Source organism: Clavelina lepadiformis, chromosome 7 (genome assembly GCF_947623445.1).
Source record: "Clavelina lepadiformis chromosome 7, kaClaLepa1.1, whole genome shotgun sequence".
In the NCBI taxonomy this organism is placed as follows: domain Eukaryota; kingdom Metazoa; phylum Chordata; class Ascidiacea; order Aplousobranchia; family Clavelinidae; genus Clavelina; species Clavelina lepadiformis.
The window spans coordinates 20,192,621-20,219,541 of record NC_135246.1 but is presented as its reverse complement, the minus strand read 5'-3'; the positions used below and the strand labels follow the sequence as shown (position 1 = coordinate 20,219,541).

General features: G+C 39.9%; 5 protein-coding genes across 9 annotated transcripts; 2 read left to right on the top strand and 3 right to left on the bottom strand.

The window, feature by feature from the left end:
* The first annotated feature begins 364 nt into the window (after positions 1 to 364).
* On the top strand, positions 365 to 5,889 carry LOC143465399 (serine/threonine-protein phosphatase 2A catalytic subunit beta isoform-like). The gene is made up of 7 exons (XM_076963646.1): positions 365 to 582; positions 1,900 to 2,109; positions 2,172 to 2,345; positions 3,949 to 4,038; positions 4,165 to 4,326; positions 4,703 to 4,821; positions 4,982 to 5,889. The coding sequence occupies exons 1-7, from the start codon at positions 454 to 456 to the stop codon at positions 5,052 to 5,054; spliced, it is 957 nt and encodes a 318-aa protein (XP_076819761.1). The 5' UTR covers positions 365 to 453; the 3' UTR covers positions 5,055 to 5,889.
* An 83-nt stretch (positions 5,890 to 5,972) lies between these two features.
* On the bottom strand, positions 5,973 to 9,008 carry LOC143465398 (progestin and adipoQ receptor family member 3-like). Of its 3 annotated transcripts, none has more exons than XM_076963643.1 (9): positions 8,733 to 9,008; positions 8,207 to 8,340; positions 7,973 to 8,135; positions 7,747 to 7,902; positions 7,567 to 7,655; positions 7,279 to 7,378; positions 7,114 to 7,204; positions 6,904 to 6,990; positions 5,973 to 6,296 (listed from the first exon to the last, which is right to left on the bottom strand). In XM_076963643.1, exons 1-9 carry the CDS (start codon positions 8,949 to 8,951, stop codon positions 6,154 to 6,156), a joined length of 1,182 nt encoding a protein of 393 aa, XP_076819758.1. In that variant the 5' UTR covers positions 8,952 to 9,008; the 3' UTR covers positions 5,973 to 6,153. The 3 variants fall into 3 exon arrangements, with proteins under 3 accessions (XP_076819758.1, XP_076819759.1, XP_076819760.1); XM_076963644.1 differs by having other exon boundaries at positions 6,913 to 6,990; XM_076963645.1 differs by lacking the exon at positions 6,904 to 6,990.
* Positions 9,009 to 10,234: 1,226 nt separating this feature from the next.
* Positions 10,235 to 13,216, bottom strand: LOC143465844 (progestin and adipoQ receptor family member 3-like). Of its 3 annotated transcripts, XM_076964344.1 has the most exons (9): positions 12,861 to 13,216; positions 12,610 to 12,775; positions 12,348 to 12,496; positions 12,030 to 12,192; positions 11,796 to 11,951; positions 11,642 to 11,730; positions 11,395 to 11,494; positions 10,802 to 10,892; positions 10,235 to 10,715 (listed from the first exon to the last, which is right to left on the bottom strand). In XM_076964344.1, exons 2-9 carry the CDS (start codon positions 12,712 to 12,714, stop codon positions 10,573 to 10,575), a joined length of 996 nt encoding a protein of 331 aa, XP_076820459.1. In that variant the 5' UTR covers positions 12,715 to 12,775; positions 12,861 to 13,216; the 3' UTR covers positions 10,235 to 10,572. The 3 variants fall into 3 exon arrangements, with proteins under 3 accessions (XP_076820459.1, XP_076820460.1, XP_076820458.1); XM_076964345.1 differs by having other exon boundaries at positions 12,605 to 13,216; XM_076964343.1 differs by having other exon boundaries at positions 12,610 to 13,216.
* A 6,444-nt stretch (positions 13,217 to 19,660) lies between these two features.
* On the top strand, positions 19,661 to 25,735 carry LOC143464829 (iron-sulfur clusters transporter ABCB7, mitochondrial-like). Its single transcript, XM_076962842.1, has 15 exons — positions 19,661 to 20,280; positions 20,421 to 20,500; positions 20,745 to 20,837; positions 21,110 to 21,212; positions 21,404 to 21,512; positions 21,958 to 22,226; positions 22,387 to 22,563; positions 22,642 to 22,816; positions 22,887 to 23,044; positions 23,622 to 23,815; positions 23,921 to 24,020; positions 24,420 to 24,563; positions 24,655 to 24,786; positions 24,852 to 24,959; positions 25,046 to 25,735. The coding sequence occupies exons 1-15, from the start codon at positions 20,122 to 20,124 to the stop codon at positions 25,190 to 25,192; spliced, it is 2,148 nt and encodes a 715-aa protein (XP_076818957.1). The 5' UTR covers positions 19,661 to 20,121; the 3' UTR covers positions 25,193 to 25,735.
* Positions 25,709 to 26,875, bottom strand: LOC143464831 (peroxisome biogenesis factor 2-like). Its single transcript, XM_076962843.1, has 4 exons — positions 26,629 to 26,875; positions 26,321 to 26,565; positions 26,073 to 26,249; positions 25,709 to 25,972 (listed from the first exon to the last, which is right to left on the bottom strand). Exons 1-4 carry the CDS (start codon positions 26,868 to 26,870, stop codon positions 25,767 to 25,769), a joined length of 870 nt encoding a protein of 289 aa, XP_076818958.1. The 5' UTR covers positions 26,871 to 26,875; the 3' UTR covers positions 25,709 to 25,766.
* Positions 26,876 to 26,921: the final 46 nt, after the last annotated feature.

The following is a 26,921-nucleotide window of genomic DNA, read 5'->3' as shown; positions in this document are numbered from 1 at the left end:
AACATTTCATTCTTTGGACTTTTGCGATAACTCAATGGTTTTATACCTTCGTTAAAATTTTGTCTTGCAAGAACATGGCCTTGCTGAAGAGGTTGAAATTGGACTGATATGAAACTTGTTTTATGTAGATTTTAACCAACAGTATAGGCCTATAGGTTTTCCATATAATATGCTGATCACTGAACCAGGGTCTGGTCAGCGAGTTTGTATCAACTGACAGAACTTTCAAAGTTTCAAAAAGTGATATTAAATTTTAAAGAAGTTTGTTTGAATTTTGTTTTGAAATACACAGTCCAGTTGACAATAGGAATACAACCATAAATACAATCAATCGAAATATGTATAGTATATATAACTGAAAAGCATTGTATTGTAGGATAGAATTATAATATGTAAGAACTTTGTTGGGTTTCATATTGCTGTACAAATCGAACAAACTACAAGCAAGTCACTATGGAAGAGATGGCCGTGTCAAGCCCGGAGCCCATTTCTACCTCACACAAGGACCTGGACCAGTGGATTGAGCAGTTGTATGAATGCAAACAGTTGACTGAATTGCAAGTTAAAACTATTTGTGACAAGGTACAGCATCTGCGATTTTTTACCAATTATCTTGACTAAATGTTAAAGCCTGGTTTTTGATGGTTTGGAAGTGGAGTGTTTGCTAAAACTGAATGTGATGTGTGCGTTTGAATGTGATGTCTTGCTTAATGCTTGAATATTTAACAGTATTAAGGTTATTGAGATGTTTCCACAAGATACAGATACTTCTACGTACATAATTATTGGAATGGCAAATTCATTCAGCGTTTTAATACACTTTATGGTAAACTGTTTTGTCACCAAACAAGTGTCTTTTTTTGGAAAATGATGACAACATCTCCATAACAGAGTCATTGACGCCGCACAGAGTGTTGCACAAGTTCTGATTTACCCTGGGTGATAATTTCATTGATCAGTCATTAACATAAATTTGCAAACTTCTCCCCACATTTTCAGCTGTTATTAAATCCTTCAGCAGTTTGCCACTGATGAATATCTTAAAACATTGTTTGTTTTGCTTATGTGTTATGTGCTGTCTGTGACTCTGTGTAGCTCACATTGTTGCAACCAAGTCATTTCTCTGACTCAAACCAAGTCAATTTGAATCTTGACTCGAGTCAGGTTGACAAATTTGGCTTAAAAAATTTTCCTGGCACCACACCCTTTTTCCATCGATCATCATAACATCATAACTGTCTCAAATATGATCTGGTTGATATTATTTTCAGAGAAGTAAAATAGTTTGGAAAATTATTCTACTTTGCTATCTGGAGCTCCATGTTTTACTGTCACAGCTGTAATAACATGACTTGAATCATTTTGAACTCTGACTTGTGTCAAGTCATTTAGGGCACTTAACTCGAACCAAGTCAAGTCACAAAAATATGTAAGTCAAGTCAATGACTCGAATCATTACAACACTGGTAGCCCACGTCAAATTTTTATGCAAGACGTCAAGCCGCCGATTTGACATAATTTGTTGTGAAACTTGAGGCTTGGGACGTGCTGAGGAACCAGCTCTGAAATACTGGCAGCAAGTATTATAATGAATTGTGACATCACTTTGCGTGACATGAATCATCTCAAGGAGAACCAAATGCCTAAAGCTACTAACTAAGGTGCTAGGTTTATGTATACTGTGAAAGCTCAATAATTTTGCTTGACTCAAAATTTCAAATAACTCCAACTAAGCAGATTTGTTGGTTGGTTCTGCCAAAACCACTGTGTAATAAAATACAACAACCAGGTAACTTGAAGCAATTTTATTGGTCACTTCAGCTTTGGCCGTGTTAAGCCTCAGACCTCACTGAAACACAGATTTCAGAACCTGAATAAGTTTAAATTGAATTTTTCCAGGCACGGGAAATACTCCAAGGCGAGTCAAATGTCCAGGAAGTGAAATGTCCGGTGACGGTATGCGGTGATGTCCATGGCCAGTTTCATGACCTCATGGAATTGTTCCGCATCGGCGGTTGCCCCCCAGACACAAATTACCTCTTCATGGGGGATTATGTTGACCGCGGTTACTACTCGGTTGAAACTGTCACATTGCTCGTCACTTTGAAGGTAATTGTAAAGCGCTTCAGCCGCAATCAGACCATTTTGATTGGTTGTAACTTGTGTGACAGGTTCGTTATCCTCATCGCATCACAATACTACGAGGAAATCACGAAACGCGTCAAATCACTCAGGTTTATGGTTTCTATGATGAATGTCTGAGGAAGTATGGGAATGCGAACATCTGGAAATATTTTACGGATTTGTTTGACTTCTTACCGTTGACTGCTCTGGTCAACAATGAGGTGACAACAGCGATTGATTTAGAATATTAACCATGGCCGGCGGCAACTTACATGACACTGTAGTGCAATGTTTTTAAAGATTCTTTATTGATTCTCGTGTGGGCATGACCTGGAGTAAAGTTAATATGTTCAGTATCACTTGCTAGGGATGGTGAGCTGAAGTTTAACCAGGAGTGGCCTTCACTGGTCATTTGCACAGAAATCACTTATACAAGCACTAAGCTACAGGTTACTGTAGGTCAAAAATAGCTCACATATGAGGTCACTTCCTGCCACTTAGTTGGCAGTTTGTAGCTGAACAAAGGGACATCTATAGCTAAAGGTTGGCGGTAAAGTTTAAAGGAACTTAATTATGCGCAAAACACATTCATCAGAAGGATGAGACATTCACTTCAAGTATTGCGCAGGACAATTCTTTAGCACAGGGGTTCTTAAACTTTTTGGCACACGCCCCCCTTTACGGTACATAAAAATTTCGCGCCCCACCTCATTGCAAAATAAAAAGCATTAAGTAAAACAACAATTTATTTTCAACTAACTTTCATTAATGTGAAGGATGTAGTTGTTTTTGGGAAACCAAACGTTTAATTCAAAGCTTTGTAGAAGATAATGCAGATCTTAGGTCGGCTTCACAGTCAAGTTTGTTCCTAGGTTTTGTCTTTATATTCATGAACATGACGCTGCAAACGACTTGATCTCAAAGCGTCGTTGCTTAGCTTTTCTAAGCGTATCACGCATTGCGGTACGACTTTTCCGTTCACTGTGGTATCTATAAAGCCATACTTCAGATAATTTTGGTCATACTGTCTCTTTTTCCACTCATTTTGTGTCAATACAATTAGTTTAATTACTAAAATACCTGGTTATTAAATCAATACTAAATTTAAGTTTTACTTCACTTTACGGTTTTAATATTGGCTGACGTTGGTTTTAGCCTATTTAAACCGGGTGCGCGACATTACTATTTTTATTATGTGTGGTCGACACTGCACACAAATTTTCAATCGTTAATGACTCGAAAATTATACGTGGTCAACTGATCGGATATTTACAGGTTAGTAGCAAAAACATCTGGCTTCGTGTATACATCATAATTGTAAAACTAAAGAAAATGCATTTAGTGTAAATTAAGTATTTCTACAAGTGATATATTTGTAAAAGCTTTTCTTGTTACGCCGCTCCCCATTGTGAGAAAAAAAACAGGTCACCGCAAAAAGGTAACACAAGAGAACAGATAGTCGAGCTAGGAGTGCGTGAATGAGTAAACAAAAACAATACGCTTCAATGCGGAGAGACACCAAATATTATGACGTAACAATTGACGTATTTCAGAATCCAAATTTCAAAAATACAATTGCCATCGTGACACTTTAAAATTTTAGTAAAAATGAACCTATAGCGAAAGTCAAGAAAGCATGTTTAGACATAGCTCATATAATAGACAGTTTGTCATCTCTCGCGCCCCCCTTATGAATCTTACACGTCCCCCCAGTTTAAGAACCACTGCTTTAGCATAATTATCATAATAAATTGGTTGTAACCCAGATATTACCTCATCATGGCAAGTTGTGAAACTTTTCTTAACTTGTTGTTCCGTGTTCAGATCTTCTGCTTGCACGGAGGTTTGTCCCCATCCATAGACACTCTCGACCACATCAGGGCTCTCGACCGACTGCAGGAAGCACCACATGAGGTCAGCCTTCATCACCTGATTATCTGCTCTATTATAAAGTTGTTCGCTTATTCGGCGGAATTACACGTTGCTGTGATGTTTTAATTCAAGCTTAGGGGACAAAAATAGATTTTTATCTTATTCCAGGGACCCATGTGTGACTTGTTGTGGTCTGATCCTGATGACCGGGGTGGCTGGGGGATTTCCCCGCGTGGGGCTGGGTACACCTTCGGACAGGATATATCTGAAACGTTCAACCACCACAACGGACTCACTCTTATATCAAGAGCACATCAGCTTGTCATGGAGGTGAGTGTTTGTGTCCATATTTGTTGATAATAAGACAATCTTCCTATGATGGGGACACGAGCATAAAAACAACTCTGCTTAAGGCCTGTTGGCTCTTTCCGCATCTTGTTAAGCGCTTATGTTGTGCTGCTCGGTGCATTACCGAGCATGAAGTAGCTGCCCTTCAGCTATTGTTGCAACATTTCCTTTGTCTTATAACGAAACTGACGATCGATAAAACTTTGGTTAATCATTTATTTCTGTGTCAATATGGACGGGCTATTTGCTACAAATATTGATGACGTTTTGATCAAATAATCTTCATCGGTACGACGTCAGGTCTTGGGTGGAACATTGGGAGCGATTCTGTGCAAAACTAACTTGTTTTTATTGGCAGGGATACAACTGGTGTCATGATCGTAATGTCGTGACGATATTCAGCGCTCCAAATTATTGCTACAGATGTGGAAATCAAGCTGCTTTAATGGAACTCGACGACACTTTAAGATATTCATTGTAAGTTTGCAATCTTCGAATTTATTCTTCTTTCATCTTGAATAAGAAATCCTTGCTGGCATCCTGACCCGTGATGCGCTTAGAATACATTTTAATACTTTTCCGTATTTCGATATTCGTAACGATTGTTGTTCAGACAATTTTGTTGTTTTTGACTTAGCTTGCAGTTCGACCCCGCCCCTAGACGCGGCGAACCGCAAGTCACCCGACGGACTCCGGATTACTTTTTGTGAGTCCTCAACATCGACATCACATGTTATTTTCACCACCAGTTTTGCTGGTGACGTACCCCTCCAAAAAGAGTTGGGTATCTCTGTGAAATGACTTTTTAATTGAAATTGTATCTTCTTTGTATTCAGTCGATCTTCTTATTTGTCAATAATGTAATCAATTGTTGGCAATTTCTATTATGAATTGTATTTTAGTGCAGTAACAAGTTCAGAGTTTTGTGATAATTTTTGTAGCATATTCTAGCATAATCGTGTTGTTTTCCATCGTGTTTGTATTACCACCGACTCCAAAGTTGATTGTAATTAGTTTGAAAAAATTCTAAGTTGTTGATATTTTGATGAGATAAGTTTATTCCGGTTTGCCATGGGACAGCTCTTCTATAAAATTATGTGTTCATATTAAGGCCTTAAAATTGTAATTTTTCGAATGTGAAATCTCCGTCACAGCATTCCTTGTTGTTCATCTTATTCATTGAAGTTCTAAAATTTCCTGACCACTTTGCATTATGGATGTCACGCCACATTTCCACGAAATGTTGTTTAAAAATTCTGCCTAAGTTGCCAGCTTGTGGAAGGAACTTCGCACCACTAGGTGCTTTCGGATGCCTTTGTTTGATCTCTGTCCTGTTGTGAGTTCCTTGTAATCTCACCTGAACAAGCTGTAGGATGTCTGCGCAGTGGTAATTGTTGTCGTCCCACCTTCACACTCCAGTGGCAGGCAACTGAGCATGAAGCTCTTTGCGCCCCCATCCTGCTGCTCATGGCCGCCTAATTATCCCGACTCATCGGAATTGTTTTAAGAAATAAATAAAAACTTTGAATAAACTTTTCTGTTCAATACCTCGCTCGTTCTTACCAACCTGCTTATTTGTGCTAGACCCTGCACTGACATCTACCTGTTGCTTATCAAGTGTATCGAGGTGAAGTATTTTTGCTTATATTGACGTACATTGGTAGGAATAAACGATTTCTGAGGATATTTGTCCATTGTAGACTACATATGGATCCAGCATGCGTGCATGTGGTAAACGTTCGCAGTTTGAGGAATGATTTAAGCAAGGCAGGGTGGTGATGATAATCTTTATAAAACAAGAATCATCATCTACCAAGGTTCTTGGGACGACACACAGCTGGTGTTGAGCCGGTAGTTGAGATAGTTGATGGCAAACTGTCTCCACCTGAGGAAGGCCACTCCGACCAGGATGTGCCACCAATTGTGGCTCTGACCAAAGTAATCGAAGCTTCCTGTGCAATAAACACCACCGTTATATGGCGCTGCTGGGCGAAAGAATGGTTAAAGCTTCCGCCAAGAGGCGCCGAATCGGACATCGATTATTTTTGTTATTCTCGTCAATCCCAACCTTGCATGAGGCAAAAAATCAGTAGAAAAACGTTTTTATGATTGATTATAAAGACTGTGATTAAGAGAGGTTTTAATTAAAGCGAAAAGTATTTTTAATTTATTAACATAACAACAAGCTTAAGCGAGAGATGCTTTTGTGTTAAACCGAACCACGTGCAGGTTTGGAGTCGCGCGATCACTAAAATCTATTATTAGTATTTGAATGTTTATGTTATTTTGGTCTATCCCTGAGGATTGGTTCAGTATCCTTAGCGACACTGGTGCGATGAAGCAAGCTTGTCTTAAGATGACGTATGTAATATCGCGTCTGGTTTCAAAACTTGCGGATTTGCCAGAAAAAACAAAGATTTCGATCCTGCAACATGTGACATCATAGAATTATTTGCGCCAAAAACTCTCGGGGAGTTTAGAATGGTGATGGGTATGAAGAGCTCCTTGTTTTCCAGGTGGAACACGCCCGAAAATATTAACTAGAATACTGGATGTTACCTGTCTTACTTTGGAAAAAAATCATTTCAACGTTCCACTTTAAGCTGGGCAGGGTTTCTTGTACGGCACAAAGTACTTTATCTTCGCCTGGTACGTCATAAGCGTGATTTTGCGCGTTGATTAAAACACTTTGACAACGACACAATGTGGAGGTGACAACACTATTGACCTGGCCTTGCTTGATTGAGATAAAATGTTTCCTCAACTCACCTGGCGAAAACCTTTCCGGAACTTTTGTGACGAGAATCAGCAACGCCAAAGCAATTATGACGAAATTGATGACGACTTCGGGTAGGAAAGTCTAGTAAGTTCAATGGAAAACATAGAAATCATCAAGTTAAGGAGTTCATTTGCACACCGGTTCGTGTGCATTACCTCCAATTCTTCAGATGTTGAAATTATACACCAGTGCACCGCTATGAGGCAGCCGAGTGCAACGAATGTGCTGAAGTGAAGAATCCTGTACTTCTCCCATCTGTCAAAATCAACGTCACGTCATCACTCGATTAATGACGTTTCATTGCTTCCGCGGTTATGTGTCGACGTCACTTGAACCGGGTTAATTGAGATTTAGAGCAACAAATCGCTTGTGAGCCTCGTGATTATTAGCAACCCCTGCAGATTTTCACTGAAACAAATAAAGACGTTGGTCGAGTGGCTTACAGTTTGGAGAAATATCCCGGATGTAGCATAGTCCTTCGACTCGCCAAGACCAAGGCCACCACCGCGGTGAGATAACAAATTCTGGAAATCTAAAACCGAGAATGAGCTTTGTTGGAACTATGACGTCAATGGAAGCTATACAACAGCGCTTACTTCAAAAATAAGTTCTGTTGGAATTACCTTGTTGCAGGCGAAAGCCTGATAGATTGTGACGACATAGATGCCCGTCACTCCTGTGACGACGCCAATACAGTCGCACGCGAGCCACCTAGCGGCCACTGCTTCGCGTAGATGGCAGTTGAAAGTGTGATAGCCAGCTGACGCCACGAAACAGCTCTGGTGAGACAAAACCACAAACATATACTTTTGTGATGTCACTATGACTTGGGGATTGCGTTGAGTTCACCTGAGTGCAAACGTGATAGATGAGGAATGAGAAGTTATCCCAGGGGGAAGCTCCCATGGATGGCAGGAGGCAGAAGAGGTCGTGGATCATGAGCGGGATGAGGAGGATGAACAGACCGCCGTGAGTCCAGATGTTGACCAGCTGGTTGGAAAGACGCAAGGCACTGAACACAAATCGAGCTTCAGGTGAAATTTGAACCAGATTTTTTCACGGGGTAATCACCATGGCAACAACCTCTTCATGCACTGACGATCAAGAAGCTTGGCTCGGTAGCCACGGATGACGTAGGAGTTACCCTGCTGGTGGTCAGGCACTTCATCAAATGAGTACAAAGGAATATCGGAGAAATCGAAGAGATAGTACGACATCTGGAGAATCAGAAATTTATAAATCGTTTCAGTTGAATCTTCCCGGAAAATTTTGCTTTTCGAAAAACATATTTTCAAAAATATTTTTCGAAAAGCAAAATTTTGTCTTCAACCCCAGCAACGATTAATTTAGCAGCTGACCCCTGACAAAGCTGTGGGGCTTCCCCAACCGACAGTTGACCTCGAATTTATAAACGCAGGAAAACCAGGCTGCGAATTGTGAGTTTTAATCGAGTCCGGTCCTAACAATCGCGCACAAATCACTGCTGTTGTGAAACTTCAGTCGCCCTATAGTCTCCGATTCCGTCTTAGATCAGTCGTTTTCATTGCAATGAGCATTTTAGGTCATTCTCGTTTCTACGTCGTTCTTTCAATTCAATTAAAAACCTCACCTGCACCAAGTGTTCCTTCATCCTGCTTACCCAGCAGTGAATCGCTTCACAATACTTCGTGTACGCTGCTAATTGGTCCTTCACACCAATCATGGTCGTCGGCCGGTTGTCGTTATCACGTGAATGCCGCCTTTCTGTGCCGTGTTTCTGCTTCTGTTTCGGGTTGTAAAGCGTGAAGCTGGCGGAAATATCTAGAATTGCAATTTCCGCGCTAAACATCCAGTTCGTGACGCGTCTTTCATCTCAAATAACGCGCGCGAAGAGAAAAAACAACAAGATCGAACCTTAACAGTTGCTTTATATGATAAAATATTTATGATTGTCATTTTATCGTTCATACCGGTCAGTTATATAATATCGAAGTCCACCCTGTCTGACATAGACTATGCATTGCAATTCCAATATTCGCCACATGAAAAAAAATATAAGAACCGGAGTAGATGCAAACAGTTTTAGTTGCAGACGTTTTAAGTAATGCTGTCGGCCTATTCTCGTTTTTGAAGCTAGGTACAACTAATCGAAAACAATGAGACTATTGTCTACTTGGTGTGATAAAGTCTGCGATTAATATGCCTGCGTCTGCTCTGGGTCTAGTGTGTTTGCTTCAAAACTCTCAATCTTCCAAACATTTAACGTTGAAGCTGGCCAACTAGAATTTACTGAGAGATGACGTCATCACCTTATATCTCCCATATTTTTCATTTTAATCCCGAAATGTCATAAAATTTACTTAAGATTTAAACTCGTGCGCATTATCAGCAACTCTGACCACAAGAGCTTCAAGAGAACGTAAAAACATCTGTGGAAAAGGATTTTGTTCGTTCTCTTCATCCTTGGAATTATTTCTCAAGCATAAATATTAATTTATCACCAATGCTGTAGTTGAAAGGAACGTAGAGGTATGATTTCCTAATGACATTATTATACTTTTATTTGATTCGTACTGTCTATCTTTTAGTGCATTTGTGGGCAACATTATTGTGTCCTCTCCTGGCCACAGAAACGGGATCCGGTCCCTAGGATCGAATTTCTTTTGTGCGGTTTTCTTTCAACATCCATTTCTTGTGCACTTAAGATATTTATTGTCATTTTAATCAAACCATGTTACGTTATATATTTATTTCGGTTATTAATATACGTGCTTTTATGGTTAGAGAACATGTTCTCTACATCTTCCAACAGTGTACTTGTTTGTGTTATTTTGGTTAAAAATTCGTTTAATTTAAGAACTATTTTGTGGGTTTGATGGCCATGCTGACCTACCATCATACAGAAACAATACAAGTTTCAGCTCGTCCACACCGCCGCACAGAATTCGGCGCTTTTGGAACAACTAAATAGAAAATGGACCATCATAGACGGAAACAATCGAGCGCTAGGATTCAATGAACATTTGCCTTTAACTTCAACAAAGTGGGTGTTTGGAAGATTCTAACCTCACCTAGGAACCTACAAACCTGCGATTCCCTATTTACTTGTCGTTCTAGTGTAGGAGCAGAAAATAATGGTGAACTTTTTGTTTTGCAAAACAAACTCAACAGAGCATATGACGTTCTACATATTAAAAAGCAATAAAAACACTTGCAGCAAACACAAACGCAAAATCACAGAGTAGTTGCAATCTTCAGAGATTATTACAAATTATGACAATTTCTAGACATGCAAATTACTAAGTGCAGGACTAAACAACCAAACGCGAATTTAAGGCGTGGAAAGTTGGTTGAAATCGGGATGAACACAGTGGAGTGACTGCAAAAGCCAAATGGGCTTACTGACTCGTTTATGGAAGATTTATCAAGATTGGACATTTTACAAATAAACAGGAGCAGCCTTTGAGATGCTATGAAGACAGGCTTGGCACAAGACAGTGTGACGTGAGGCGATGCTGCAGCACGGTCAACGCGAATTGCCTCCAATGCAAGAAAGCCACGCCAGTCAAAACATGCCACAGGTTGTGGCTCTGGCCAACGAAGTTAAATTTTCCTGGAAAATGCACAACAAAAAGTCAGTGTCGGTCCTTACAGTGTGAAACTTTTGCAGCAATTATTAATCAGAGCAAATTACTTCACCTGGCCAAAACCTCTCAGGGAATTTTGAGACATAAAAAGACGCGGCGACGGCAAGAATCATGTAAAATGTGAGCACCGCGGGTAAAAACATCTAAACAAAAAACTGTTCGTCAGTTTTCCGAGTTGCTTTCGACAGAAGCTTCCAGCAGAGCGCATATTACTAGGGATGGGCCGATACGAACCCAAACCAGAATAGATTCGCCGAATATCGCCTTTATGGAAGATTCGGACGAACACGAATACCAACAATGGCGAACCCGAATACAATATTACTTATAAATTTACTGACTTTTGTAAAAAATGATGACATAGTTTCCCGACAAAGCTAAACTACGGTCAGCAATACTTACAATGAAGGTCGTTTTCCTAACGATTTTGCTTTTTCGATCGTTTTTTAAACACTATTTTTTGAAAGAAAGCGATTTGTTTATCGATTACGTCATTTTCGAAGCAAGACTTGACAACTTTTGGAGGAAATTTTATTGTTTGGTTCTAATACGAATAGATTCGGGATTCGTTCGTGTCGACCTTCATTATATTCGGGTTTGCACGAACCAGAATAATCCTCTTCGCGGCACATCCCTACATATTACCTCTATTTCTTTAGACGGTGAAGTTATGGTCCAGTGCAAAGTGGGCAAAAGACCGAACACAGCAATAGTGCAAAGGTGCCACAGCCTGTAATTACTCCATCTATGAAAACAGATGTCAAATTCATGCCCAGAGTCATTAAAAATGCTTCGATGATGAGGCAGGAAATACTTGAGGTGAAGAACACGGAATATCAGCACGACCCTGCAATTTCTTGCACTGGTCATTAAATAAACATAAACATCTTACTTCTTGGTGAAATATTTTGGATGCATCATGAAAAACCCGGAGCCAACAATTAGAATGAAAACGACGGCAACATAAAACAAACAGGTGCCCTGGAAGCGAAACAAAATCAAACTGTGATCAAACAGACATGAAAGATGCCAGAATACGAACCAACCTTGTAACAATAAAATCCGTAATAAAGACCGATGATGTAACAACCCATCATGCCGACGGTGATTCCATACAAGTCCACAGCATGCCACCGGGTGGCGACAGATTCATATATGTGACAGTTGAATGTGTGGTAGCTCGCCGAACAAACCATACACGCCTGCATGGAGACTATGATGGTTACTTGCACAGCATCATCACAAAGCATATTGTTACATAATAATGAGTAATTTGTTACCTGGATACAAAGAGAAAATGTGAGAAATATGAAATGGTCGGATACTGAGGCTTGCATGGGGGGGAGGAGGTAGAAGTGGTCGTGAAACATCAAAATCAAAAGAAGAAAAAACACTCCACCGTGTGTCCAAATATTAACTAGTTCATTTGAAGCAATAAGAATGCTGGAAAACAACATAAAAAGAAAACATTGAAAATATGTTTAAAAAATCCTTTAAATTAATCCTGTTGTTGTGTTGTGCTTTAACGTAATCGGTCCGCTTGACAACTATTCTGTGATAAAACTTGATTGTACAAGATTTGTCAATTTGGATCTCACCTTTTAAAACATTGCTTTGCTGAAAGATAGGAACGATATCCGTGGGTGATGAATGGGTTGTCTTGTTGGTATTCGGGGACTTCATCAAACGAGTACAAATGGATTCCAGATCGAACATGGCGAAGAGCTTGTGATGGTGACACAGATATCTAGGAAGTCAGATAAGAAAATTATCAAAAAATTTCTTGGCTTGCACAAATTTCGGTTTGAAAACAATTTAAAAACAAAAACTTTCATCATACACATATAATGTATATATCACTTGAAAGTAATTCCATGTGTGCTTTCTGTCATTCACTAATGGCTGGTATTTCACAAAGCTTCTAGATTTCCTTGTATTTCCTGATTTATTTAGCATAGGTAGCATTGGTAGATATTAATGTTCTAGGCTATTGCATTGAAGCAAGAAAGTTGGTCTACAGTGACATCTGCAGAAACAAAGACTTTTAGAAACATTCATGCCAACCCTTTATGCATGCATTGCTGTAGTAACATCGACCGGATGAAACAAACCTGCTAATTACAGCATAGTAGTTACCGCAGCCAAGAGCCAACAGTATACTTCACACATGAGAAAAAAGTAGCAAAAATTTCCCATTGTTGAAGGCATGCACGACTACAAACACTTTCAGGATCTCATACTTAACATGCTTGCAAGTTAAAACAATAACATGGAGGCATTGACATGATTAAGATCAAAGAAATGAGAGTGACTGACTGACTGACTAGCAAAGCAACTGAATGGAGTGGGTTTGGTCACTTCACCAAGATCACAGGAGTATAAGACGATCTTATTTCAAGTGATACTTCAACACAGACCAAAGAGAACACCAGTTTTTACAGAGCACACATGTCAGCTTCATGCGTCTTCTTCCTAATCGTCACTGAACTGCTTCTTCATCCAGGAATGATACAGATTTAATTTGCGATCACTTGGTTCCACCATCTTCCATTCATTGATGCAAAATATTCTGTACGAATCGTTGCCATACTTTCCTATGCCATGAAGTTCAATAGGGTAGCGCCAATCTTTCTTGAGGTATTCATCAGAAAATCGAATCAGTGTTTTCGCTCGAAGTCTGTGCAAGCCCAGAGGTTTCAGTAATTCTGCAATTTCATCAGGATTTGTTCTTGAGGTCACTTCAGCATTTGGGCAAAGATCAAAGAACTTCCAGAGCAAAGGAATTGCAGCTGTGCCACTGGTGCGGTTTAAAAATATTGTTGCCACGAGCAATTTCCACGGATCATGAAATAAAGTTTCTTGAACCAAATGGTATGGGGATTTCGGTGGAATCCACAACACACGTTTCGTAACTGGTTGAAATTTTTTTTTCTTTTTACTTCTTAGGAAATATTCACTTCGAGTATTTGTTCCCTGTCTTCTTTTACCTTTCATAACACAAATGGATTAAGCCTTTCATTTGAAATTAAATTCGTTTACATTCTAAGATTTAACTTAAATGCTGACTCAGTTCAGTTGTCAGCAGTGTTTTCATTTGAAAATATTTTCTCTGTTTTGGGAAAATTACAATTAAGCCAATATTTTTGGTTGTTTTGAAGAATAAAACAAGCTCAACAACAACCTTGCTGTTGGCAAGTACGACAGATTTACACTGGAATTTAGGCGCATTCCCTTCGTTTTACAACAAAACATTAGGTCTAGTGCAGATGAGCACAACCACAGGATACATTTGTATACCCCAGCTACTCAAATTGTGACATCATTTGGTTGTGGACTTTTTTCAGCTTTTTTGATTTGTAGAAAACTTCAAAGGTCTGCTTTGTTGAGTTTCATAACTGGGAAGTGATTACCTTAGAACATGTTAAAATAAATTTCGGATGTAAATAGCTAATTAGACCCTTTTCGAGTTACGGCTGCCATATTTTTGGATGGCAAGATTTGTTCAATCGACTATATAGTTAATAATGGAAATTGTCGAACCACTTTGATTAATTATTTTTAAATTATAAGCGATCTAGGCACCAGATTGTAAACATTTTGTTCAGGCGAGTAGCAAAAGTGGATAATACCAACATAAACAGGTAAAAGTGGCACCACTTGGTTCAAAAGGTATCAAACCACTTGGCTGGCATGACGCAGCGTAATTTTACTGGTAAAATTAGTGAATTTTTAAATCTTCCGGATGTGGGCGGCAAAGGACAATAATAAACTACATTAAACTCATAACTGATGACAGCAAGTACAAATAATTAACCAGCGGGTCTTTATGTTTCTTTTTTCAGTTTTCTATATTCACTGATTGAGTGTCCCACTGTTAGTTGAGCAAAACCCACTCATGCTCAGTAAAAACGTTTTTCATCTACATCTAACCTCACCTCCAAGAGATCTAGATCTCTGGTTTTTAATAAATAATAACTTTCTAATAACCAATTAGCCTAATACTTGTAATGAAAAGTGGTGTATGGTATCTTAACCTGTAAGGTTTGCCCACTTCCTTACAAAGTCTGTTTACTTGTGTATATCTTAACAGTGAACTTTGATAGACTTCAGCAATAATGACACTGGAATGACAACTGTATAATCTGATTATATTGAAGCTTCATTGAACGAATAAATCAAAATAGAACATTGTTACAGCAACAGCATAAAGACATGTTGCGGCGTTGAACATACGACTGTTAAGTGATGACTCGTAATGCACGCACAGTAACAGAGAAGCAATCGATTACGTCACAAAGTGTTATGCTTCGCTGATTCGATAGACAAGAATTCTATGTCGTACACAATTTTATATTGCATTAACACTAGAAGGACGGGGCACGTCGACGCATTTTCAACCTAAGTGCATCTATAACTTTTAAGTGGTGCATCGCAAAACCGTGATATTTCCTGACTTTTCCTACATTAGTGTTAGGTAACTAACCCATGAATATGAAGTTTTTATTTTACCGGTAGAGATAATTAACGTGGTCACTACCTAGAACAGGGGTGGGCAACATACGGCCCGCGGGCCGGATCCGGCCCGCGACGGGATTTTGAGCGGCCCGCAGACAGTTTCCGGTCTTACATGATAATGTGGCCTGCGGCCACATTCTGCCGCAATCCCTGTATTGCGTCACTGAATAAGTCCACGTTTGCCAACCTGAGAAAGATGGCCATAAATCTACTTGTTCTGTTCGGGTCTACATACATTTATGAGCAAACATTTTCGACCATGAACATTAATAAGACAAAGCTGCGTTCCAATCTATTCAGGAATCCGGCCCGCCAAGTACTTCATTTTCTCATATCAGGCCCGCCGACCGAAGAAGTTGCCCGCCCCTGACCTAGAAGGACGGGGTGCGTCAATTGACGCATTGTTACTTCACAGTACAAAAACCAGTCTCGCGATAGAGAGCATTGTTTTCTTTCTGCTGATAATTACAGGTTTATCGAATTAGGTCACAGCTGCCAACACAGAGGTGTGACAAACGTGTCGACAAACTATGCAAGTCGACTTTTCCGCAAAACAGAGTAGTTTCGTCACAAGCGCAGCCTAATTTCGGAATTTTTGAAGTTTATCGAAGCGTAAGTGTAGTAAGAGTTTCTTAGTTAGATAAAGTAGATGAATTAGATAAATTCGTCGGCTTGGTGGTTGCTCGTGGCGTGATAGGAGGGCGCAACTTCCCTTTGAAGAGTTTGTGGGGATGTCCGATGTTTTCCCAAACCATGGCAAGAGACAGGTTTCTGGAGCTCATACGATTCCTTCGCTTCGATCTGAAGACGGAAAGGCGTAGGAATCTATTGCATGATAAATTTGCACTCGTTTCACAACTTTGGAACAGTTTTATATCAAACTGCCAAAAAGCATTCATTCCACAGTGGAAGATAACTGTGGATGAGCAACTATTGCCGTGTAAGGCACGCTGCAAGTTCATCCAATATATGGCCAATAAACCAGACAAGTTTGGTCTAAAGTTCTGGCTGGCAGTTGACGTTGAAAACAAATATTTATTCAACGGTTTTCCTTACGTTGGAAAAGATGACGCAAGGAGCCCCCATGTGAGTGTGCCCACCGACGTTGTACTGAAACTTATGGCTCCGCTTTTTCAAGGAGGTTACAACGTCACTTGCGATAATTTTTTCACCTCACTTGACCTGGCGTTGCGACTTGCTGAAAAGAAGTGCAGCCTCGTAGGGACAATGCGCCAGAACAGGAGAGAAGTCCCGGAAGAGTGCAAGAAGAAAAAGGAGTTGCGTGAAACAGAAGTGTTTAGGCACGAGTGCTTGTATTTTCAATGCGATTGCTTTTGTTAATTAAAATGCACAAAGCGGACATGCGATAGAAGTAGTTTTTTCGGAGCAACAGCACAGTTTTCTCAACAAAAAACGTTACATTTGCGCCGTTTTGATCTTTTGCGTCAATTGACGCACTCCGTCCTTCTAGGTATACGAAAATTGCCGTCCTTCTAGTGTTAATTGATATATTTATCACATAACCTTCCCCAAGAAAAGATCGTAAGTTTTGAAAAAACTCACGATATTTTATGATCATGATAAAAACAATTCGCGGTGAACAATAATTAAAACAATAGTGTTGATAACAAAAGTCAATATAACACGTAAAATGTAGATCACATAACAATAAACGTTGAAACATAGTTACAATACAATTCATATTGGCAATACATTCGCAAAAAGATAGTAATATGTTTTCTGTAACTCATAAAGCAAAATTAGTGTACAAAACAAACAATGACATTTATGTCACGACTTTAAATATAAATCAGGATGTGATTGACACATTATGCTGCGGCTTGAGCAGCTTTGCAAAATGAGGAAATCGTCAGCAAGATACTCCTCTCATGTTTCATGACGCCGATTTCCGTAAACAACTTATGGTATAAAATTTTCTTATGTTCACGCGTTCTGATCAACATAAAAGAAATTTGCGCTAGGCATTTTCAAATATAAGACCATTCAATCATATTTCAGCGTCTGGTTTGCCCAGTGTAGCTGCGTGAATATTTCACTTGGAAATAAGCGTAATCTGCACAATAACGCTATTATAAACGTAAAATCATATTGTCAGAGATTCCTACCACAGGTCCTTTTAAACCCTTGAGAGGTATTGACAATTTGACAGCGATACAAATGGACAACATCCTAGACATAAGACTCAAGTTATGCTTTATAGGCTTGACCAAAAATATACAGCAAAATAAACAAAACTCTATGATATATATTGAATAAACAAACAAAAAATCATTACTGAATGTCCAAATACCGACAAAGTGTTTTCACTGGCGTGCTACGTTACGTGGATGGTTCAGTGTGCTTTGTTCGTCGGTCATTGTTGCTTCCAAAGGTGGTTGTAGTCCAGGCGATTCATCGTCACCGTCGTTGAGGTTGATTTGACCGAAAATCATGTTGTCGAGATGTCCGTCGGCTGGATCCAATGAGTGTTGCATGGGTTGTAGATGAGACATATCTTCGAAACTTGTAGTCTGAGATCACTAGACTTCTCTCAACCTCAAATTTAATTGTTCATAGGTTGCTCCACAAAGAAAAGCGTAGTTCTCAGCGATTTCGTCTCCACCACACTTGTAATGGAAATGTCTTCTTTTATCGTCCTCACTCGGCTGCATCAGTTTGTAATGGAAAGTGGTGTATGGTACCTTAACCTGTAAGGTTTGCCCACTTCCTTACAAAGTCTATTTACTTGTGTATATCTTAACAGTGAACTTTGATAGACTTCAGCAATAATGACACTGGAATGACAACTGTATAATCTGATTATATTGAAGCTTCATTGAACGAATAAATCAAAATAGAACATTGTTACAGCAACAGCATAAAGACATGTTGCGGCGTTGAACATACGACTGTAAAGTGATGACTCGTAATGCACGCTCGTAATGCACGCACAGTAACAGAGAAGCAATCGATTACGTCACAAAGTGTTATGCTTCGCTGATTCGATAGACGAGAATTCTATGTCGTACACAATTTTATATTGCATTAATTGATATATTTATCACATACTCATGTTTCATATCAGACTCTATCTTATCTTCTGCTAGGTCCTTCCCAGAAATACTTTCAATAAATCAGTAGCAGCATGGAACTTGAGTCTTTATAGAAGAATTTCCTTAACCAAGTGGTCCTTTTTGAACCTGTGCATTGTAGTAAAATACGTATAGCCTATGTGCTGGACTTGTTTCATAGGACGTCTGGATTATGGATACGTGGTCAGCGAAGTCTGCAGCGTGAAATGCGTAAGAGTTTGCGCTGTATCTGCGGCAAGTTTGAATTTAATAATTCAGTTTGTATTTAGATACATTGTTGGTTATTTTAAACTTTTCCCGTACGAGCCACAATGCATTGAAAACATTTTAAAAGCCAAAGGGACGTGGTTTGTCCAAGTCTGTATTAAACTGTACAAGGCCTAGATTAGTTATAAGCTACTTCGCATTGAGAAAGAATATAGAAGCCAGAAACGTTTCCACTCTCCAAAAAAATATTTCTCTGGCTCTGGTGCGGTTTTGCTTCGAATGTAGCCTACATGGCTTTATTGGCCTTAAATTCGTTAAACTTAGGAATTATTTCGTGGATTTGGGGCTATGCTAACCTACCATCTTATAACACAATTCTATTATTGCTATCTCGCATGTTTTAAGTTCCTGGGCTTTGCCACTTTTTCCTGCTCGTCAATTGTTCGTGAGCATGTGTTTTATTGCGCTAGTCAAGTCAACGACTCGAATCATTACAACCCTCAGAGGTGGGCAGTCGATACTTTGAAAGTACCGTCGATAACGGTACCGGTACTTGGCAAAAATGTACCGACGTTACCGGTATTCGGTACTATTTTAAAAAAGTAGTTACCGGTAGGTACTTTGTCGGTACCGGACTACCGGTACTTCTTGCGTAAAAGATGCTGCTGCAAATGCAATGTTTGCCGCTATTGTGCCCCTGGTAAAGATTTTTCCAGGTCAAAACATATGTGGCGTTAATCGCTTGCAAATTTACTTGACATTTCTAGATTAAAAAAGATCAACAGATGGTAAAATAAGTGTTAAGGATTAATTAACATGTATTCTTGAAAGTATATTTGTTAAAATTTTGAAATAATCACATGAAAGTACCGAGTACCGGGACCGACTAAAATTTCTTGAAAAAGGTAATTTGGTACAGAGATTCGGTGCTTTTTTTAAAGTATGGACGATACCGGTATTGAAAAAGTGCCGCGGTATAGTACAGTAATTCGATACTGTAGCGCTGCATTACTGCCCACCTATGACAACATTTGTCGGCAAGGTAACAGACTAGCAGTGGACCAGCTTTTTATCATTTATAGCCTGCTGTACTAGGCTAAACATATATGTCGAGTTTTTAGGGTTGCGTCAACTCCTTTGCTTTCAGATCTTCTAGGTTTATATATTTATATAACCTGTTTTCTTAAATCTTCCTAAAACAGTATTGCGTACAACTTTGATTTCTACGATAGGCGAACTTGTCACAAAAGTTAGCTGTAACGTTTACCCTATAAATATACAGGCAGAGAGAGTAACCTATAGCTGCATAAGTCTAGGCTAATTGTCTTATCAAATTTTGTTTGTGTAACAAGTTAGGCGTCCCTGCAAATGCAGGAGACTCAGCAACTGTCTGTGCAAGGTCTTAATAACTTTTTTCTTATATCTTTAAATGTTTCCGCAATGCAAACACTATACGGTTCAGTTCTTGTCAATATCTTATGTTTCCTGGACGTAGAGTGTGACATGAAATTTTGACAAGCGTAAGTGACGAAACCTATCCAGTGTTTCATGAAGTGTAATGTCTGCCATTGTGCTGGTGAGAAATTCAGTACAAAGTTGCTGGAAGCATCACGTTGGATTTGCCAGGTCATTGTCGGAACCACTCACAGGTTCACATTTCAAAATTGATAGAGTTGTTTTGTGGAAGCCTCATTTCACACAAGCCGGCCGTTTATTGGTAAAGTATTTTGTATTGGTCCGTATTTCACACGCAATGTACCAATTGACACAGTGATGATCATTACAGTGTGTTTGACTCGCAATGTACCATAGTGGCACCCTGCTTAAGTATCAACATATTTGTACTTTTATCTACAGGGACGCCCAAATTTTTTTCAAAGAAAACTTTCAAGGAATTTAAAGTTATGGAACAGACCACAGTGGAAAAGATCTTGGTGGTGAGTAGTTGTCCAAGGCAACAGTAACTATGAAGATTTTTATCACTAAAACTCCTGCTTGTTAATATGAAAGTTATGTGGGTTTGCCAGCAGTCATATGGCTGCATAATATTTTAAATGTTGTAGAATTTAGCACGAATGTGCTGGTGGCACTAAAAAGGGTCCTTTGAGACAAAAGGGTTGAAAACTGCTGGTTTAGATCGTTGTAGAAAATAAAATCAATGACAAACAAAATCTTCTTCAGGGCGAGATCACAGACACGCGGACCCGGAAATGTGACCGGACCAAACCCAGTTCTTCAATCCACAAAACCCGTTGATTCCAAGAAGCTTTTTAAGTGAGAAGTTATATAATTTATGAAATAGATTCCAATAATTTTGTAGTTACCTCTGACGACTAAACATTAAAATTTTGAGAAAAGTGATGTTGAAATGTTGTTGTCGTTTTCTTCCAACACAAAATGATTTCAAAACCAGCCTAATGACAAATTGAAAAAATTAATTTAATAATTGCGAAACCTTCGAAAGACAGCAGTTTTCTTACATCTGACCTCGTATAATTTAAAAGCTGAAGAGCAGGAGTTAAACGATTACTTTTTGTCTATTCCAGGTTCATGCTCTCGTATGTTTGGCCGGACAAAAATCCATCAGTGAAACGTCGTGTTGTCGTGTCCCTGGGTTTGCTGGTTGGGGCAAAGCTTCTTAATGTGCAGGTGTGAGCTTTATTGCCTGATCATCCAGGATTATATTTTGATTTCTCTTGTTTTATTTTAAGAATAAATGTCTTTCTCCACGTATGAAGTTTCTATCTATAATTCGTATGAACATGATGGGAGTGCAGCTATATTTGGATTGTATCAATATTTCTATTATTGAGATCTTATAAGCTTTGTGGTGTTTGCAGGTGCCGTTCATGTTTAAATATGTTATTGACAATTTGAGTGGGATCGGGCTCAACGCAGACACAGCCGGCAACGCCGTATTCACGACCACCCTCTGTCTCATACTGGGATGTAAGTATTTTGTTGTTTTTATGAAATTTTATTTCTATGAAACAAGAGAGAACCAGATGCAGGTCTGGCCGCTGATGTCATTCTTGAAACAACTCCTTCTCCTCCCAACCAGCATTAGGTGGAAGAAGCGAGACCTCACAACAGATAAATGTTTGGCCACTTGCCATGAGTTTTACTCAAATTTTAACCTCAGTGTTTCTTGTCAACTCCAAAGGAAACAGGAAATTATTTGTTTATGAAATATCACCAATGAAATGTGTTCATGAAATCATATCTGTATGCCAGCTGGCACATGTCAATTAATTTTGTTTGCTTTCAAGCTTTATTGTGATATTTTACCTTAAATATGCTGCTTTGTTTTGTAAATCAAACAACCACACACTACTTAGCCGACATGTCCATATATGGTAATGATGATAACCTTGTAACCACCAACTGTACACAGATGGGGGCGCTAGAGCGGGTGCTGCACTCTTCAATGAGCTGCGAGACGCGGTATTTGCGAAGGTCGCTCAGAGGTCGATCCGGAACATAGCGAAGAATCTCTTCCAGCATCTGCACAGCCTCGACATGAAGTTCCATCTGAGCAGACACACGGGGGGGCTGTCTAAGGCTATTGATCGTGGCACGAGGGGAATAAACTTTGTCCTGCGCGCTTTGATCTTCAACATAATTCCGACAACTCTCGAAGTCTCCTTGGTCACTTCTATCCTGGTGAGCTCACGGCAAGCTTTGTGCTTCATCGGCATTAAGATGTTTATGTTGTGCAGCGGCCAGCACCGAATATTAGTTGCCACTAATTTGTTTACGCTTGACATCGTGACGCTGGATCAGTAACTAATTGATGTGTCATGTGATATTTCCTCGGATACAGTGGTACAAGTGCGGGGGCAAGTTTGCACTGATCACACTTTCCACTCTGGGTGCCTACGCTCTGTGGACCCTCGCCGTGACTGCTTGGAGGACTAAGTTCCGTGTTCAGATGAATCAAGCCGACAATAAGATGGGAAACATCGCCATCGACTCCTTGCTTAACTATGAAACTGTCAAAGTGAGCGACATCTTTTCAATATTGTAATGATTTGTAAATATTCATTTTGTTTGAGACACTTAATACTTTTGTCCTCAGTATTTCAACAACGAAGCTCACGAGGTGGAGAAGTATGACTGGGTGCTCGCTAATTATGAGGACGCAAATCTAAAGACCAACAAGTCATTGGCGATGTTAAATTTTGGCCAGCAGTTCATATTTAGCTGTGGCCTCACTGCCATCATGGTTGTGGCGGCCAACGGCATACAAAGTGGTACGTCTGGTTTTGTTTCACAAGATTTTTGTCTGAATTCCTTCCCATAGACATCACATTTATTGTGCAGGAACAATGACGGTCGGGGATCTTGTTATGGTTAACGGCCTCCTCTTTCAGCTTTCAGTTCCGTTGAGTTTCCTGGGTTCGGTGTACCGTGACATCCGACAATCTGTCATTGACATGCAGACCATGTTCGGGATAATGAACATGGAGAGAGATGTCCAGGTATCTGCACATGAGCTATCTCAGTAGCTTAAAGTAATTTTAATTCATCAAACTTCATCAACATTTTTCAAACCTAAGTTGAAAATAGTCTTAATCTTTAGAAATATCTCACAGCAGTGGTTTTCAAACATCACATCAACACTTTCCATATTTTGCAAACATTTACTTTTGAATTATTAGATTTGGTAAACTGTTGATCATAATAAATCAAGCGAGAACGCGTTCATATCCTGTGTTATGATCTATGAAGGGATCAGACATAGCATAATTAATTTACTTAAATTTCTGGCAACATTTGACGGACGAGATTTTTTCAACCACAGCTTCTGTCTTTTCCATCCAACTCTGTTGTCCACAGTTTAAAAATCAGTCTCTTAAGCAAACAGCGGTGATTGAGATAGCAAGTGTTTATGTTTCCACATATATGCTAGTTCAAGATTATTCATGGTTATTTTTGCAGACGTTTTATCACAGTAATGTGCTGGTGATTGTACTTGACAATGCAAAGGGACAATGCACTGTATAACTTTATACAAATATCATATATGCATGCGCTTGAGTGCAAATTTTCAAACAGGATGTTCCCAATGCCCCGGCACTTGAGTTATCACCTGCTCAGACGTCGATCAAGTTTGACGACGTGACCTTCGGCTACACCCCGGAGAAAAATATCCTCAATAACCTGAGTTTTGAGGTGAGGCCGGGCGAGAAAGTTGGCATCGTTGGCGGCAGTGGAAGTGGCAAGTCGACAATAATCAAACTTCTTTACAGGTCAGTGCCATGGCACCAGGCTAACTTGACATTATTTTACCTGATATTCCATGATTAACACTTTGAATGGGATGATTTTAAGATTGTGTCGATGTTACGTTCCAGGTTCTACGACCCACAGCAAGGCAAGATCTTGGTCGGCGACAACGACATCAAACTAGTGCAGATGGCGTCGGTGCGAAAGGTCATGGGGGTCGTGCCACAGGTTGTCTTTCATTTCAATGATTATAACTGTTTTTGTCTTTAATTCACATGGAATGACACGAATAAAAAGATTTTACGTTGCATACAGAAGATGATTGCAAAAGAAAAAAACTCATAGCGTCATATTAATCATCTCAAAAGTAATCGTCTATGTTGTGAACCGTCTATTGTGACAGTTATACCTGTACAACTCCAGTAGTCTTAATTACTCTACAGTTATTTGCTTCCAGTGGAAATGCCACTGCAGGTTTATGATCTGTACAGTCTACAGCACTTCCTCTGCTGATAAACACCACACTTTGTGCCTTGTATTTGTGGACACCATGTACATGTTGAACTGTGTGTTAATGCATTAGCGGGCTTCATATTTGCTTTTAATCATGTGGCTCTGCATCATTAGGACACCGTCCTCTTCCACGACACGATTTACCACAACATCGCATACGGAGATCTTGATGCTCCAGAAGAAGAGGTTTATGAGGCGGCGAGGATGGCCGATGTCCACAACTCGATCCAGCACATGCCGAGGGGTTATAAGACCCAGGTGGGGGGATACGTCCCATGTAGTGGCCACTTGCCCGTCCATGGTGAGCAACTCAATGTGATGAGTCTTGACAATTAGTTGATATTTCCAGGTTGGAGAGCGTGGCTTGAAGTTGTCAGGGGGGGAGAAGCAGCGGGTTGCCATCGCTCGAGCCATTCTCAAGAAGCCGATGGTTGTTTTGTACGACGAGGCGACGTCATCGCTCGATTCCATCACTGAGGAGGTGAATCACGTCCTGTCTTGTTGTTGTGTCTGCTATTATGATGTAACAAGCGCTCCTTTGTTTAGCACATTCTCTCAGCAATTCGTCGAATAACGGAGAACAGAACTTCAATTTTCATCGCGCATCGACTCTCAACGGTGATGGGATGCGACAGGATCTTCGTCCTCCACAATGTAATGACTTCATCATCTTGCATGTTCACTTATTATAACTCCGCACAAGTTCTATCGCATGATAAAGTCTTGTCATGATTTTGCAGGGTCAGATCGCAGAGAGTGGGACCCATTATGACCTCATAGCTAATCCCAAGTCACATTATCACGAACTATGGTTGAGTCAGCACAAAATCGCGCTCGAGAATTCATTCAACGGAAATATGATGGAAGGAAGAAATAATGAAAAATAAGTTCGAAGATGAGCTTTTCTTCCAACCAGCATCTTGGTTGAAATCCAGATAAAGAAATCTTTTCGTCATGGAACCGTGCAGCTTACGTCTATGCAGAAAGCTTCATTGCAAACAATAACAATGTGTTGCAAATATTATTTATCGTAATCTTGTTTTAAAGTCAGACTCCTACAATTGCATCTTTTTGGTTCTCCATATTGGACAAGTCCGACCTTATCTGGTTCACCTACTATTGCTAGGACCGGTCCTATACTTGCTGTGGGCCATGCACTTATTGTACTCAGATGAACTGCTTTTAGGCGTAATATTTATTTATTGGAATGGACGAAATGGTACTTGTTTCAACCTGAATTTGTTCATATACCTGCCTGCATATAGATTGCAGATACATGTGTATTCTAGCAGCAGGGAAACGCACCCAAAAGAATAACTTATTGTGTGGGTACCAATTTTATTTTCAGTACCTAAAATTTGGAAGAGTGCAATTATTCTGAGTGAACCACATAATCGTTTGCTTCATTTAATACAAAAATGTTTATTGCGCGATCGCTTCACTCTGTCAACAGCAGAAAGATCAGGTTTCTATTAAAACTTTGCCGACATCTAGTGGTCTGATACAGCCTATGGGGTCGTTGCACGAGGGGCACCTCGCATCAGCGTCGACTTTCAACAAACTTGCAACACAGTAGTAGCAGAAGATGTGGTTATTACAGTCACAGGAGTACGGCATCGTTGGGATGCTTTGACAGAATGCGCACATGTCCACGAGTTTCGCAGGATCTAAGATATTTAAATGGGCATGGAATGATGTTGGCTATGTGAGTGTGCTCAATGTGGCCAACTCCTCAAACCGTCAAATTATAAGATTAACAAAATGCACCTGATGCTGTTCCAAGGAAAAACCTTGTCATCCTTTGTTGGAACTTTCTTACGTTGACTAAAGACAAAAAGAAGACGCCAGTTTCTGCAAAGCCGTGCCACAGAAGTTCCCGGCTCATTGTCTGGAAAGTAATGTTTCGCTCGCGGGGGTTTGGGTCGGCGTAAATGGTCCGCAGCCCTGAAATATATCACCCGTCATTTCTAGTTGACCGCATCTGTCAGCTCGAAGCAAAAATATGTTGGACTCACCGAGAAGTCGGAGCAAGATCTTGTGGAAGAATCCTCTTCGCAGGAAAAGAAGAAAGTTTAAAAGCGCAAATAATTTAATTGTCCCAGAAATCAACTTGGATAGAGTTAAAAGATGTCTATGCTTCAATACAAAGCTTGTCTCTGCATTATTTGTGGCTTTCAACCAATATTCGAGCAGAAGTGCAATGTGCAGCAAGGACGACTTGAACTTGGAAGGAGGACTCAATGTCACGCTGTCACCGTATCTGTATTTCACGAACAACGATTAAAAAGAAGCAGATGAAAGCGGAAGATGATCGGGATGTTACCTCAGCCCAAGCAGCCTCTGCCCGATGCTTTGCTGCTTTTTCCACAGGGTTTCATACAACAGGATTCCATACAGTGCAGCCCTTAAATGAGGTTCAACTCTCAACAAATCAAACTTCCAGATTTTATATTTGCAGCAGACATGCAGCTGATCGCTCATGAGTTTTATCACGCTCTCATCCAGTTCATTGGTGTCCAACTGGGCAACTCTGAGCGCAGGGATTGGACTTTTATTGTCCATCATTCCCACAATGCACCAGCTCTATCAGGCATAAAGCATCAAATCATAATTCCT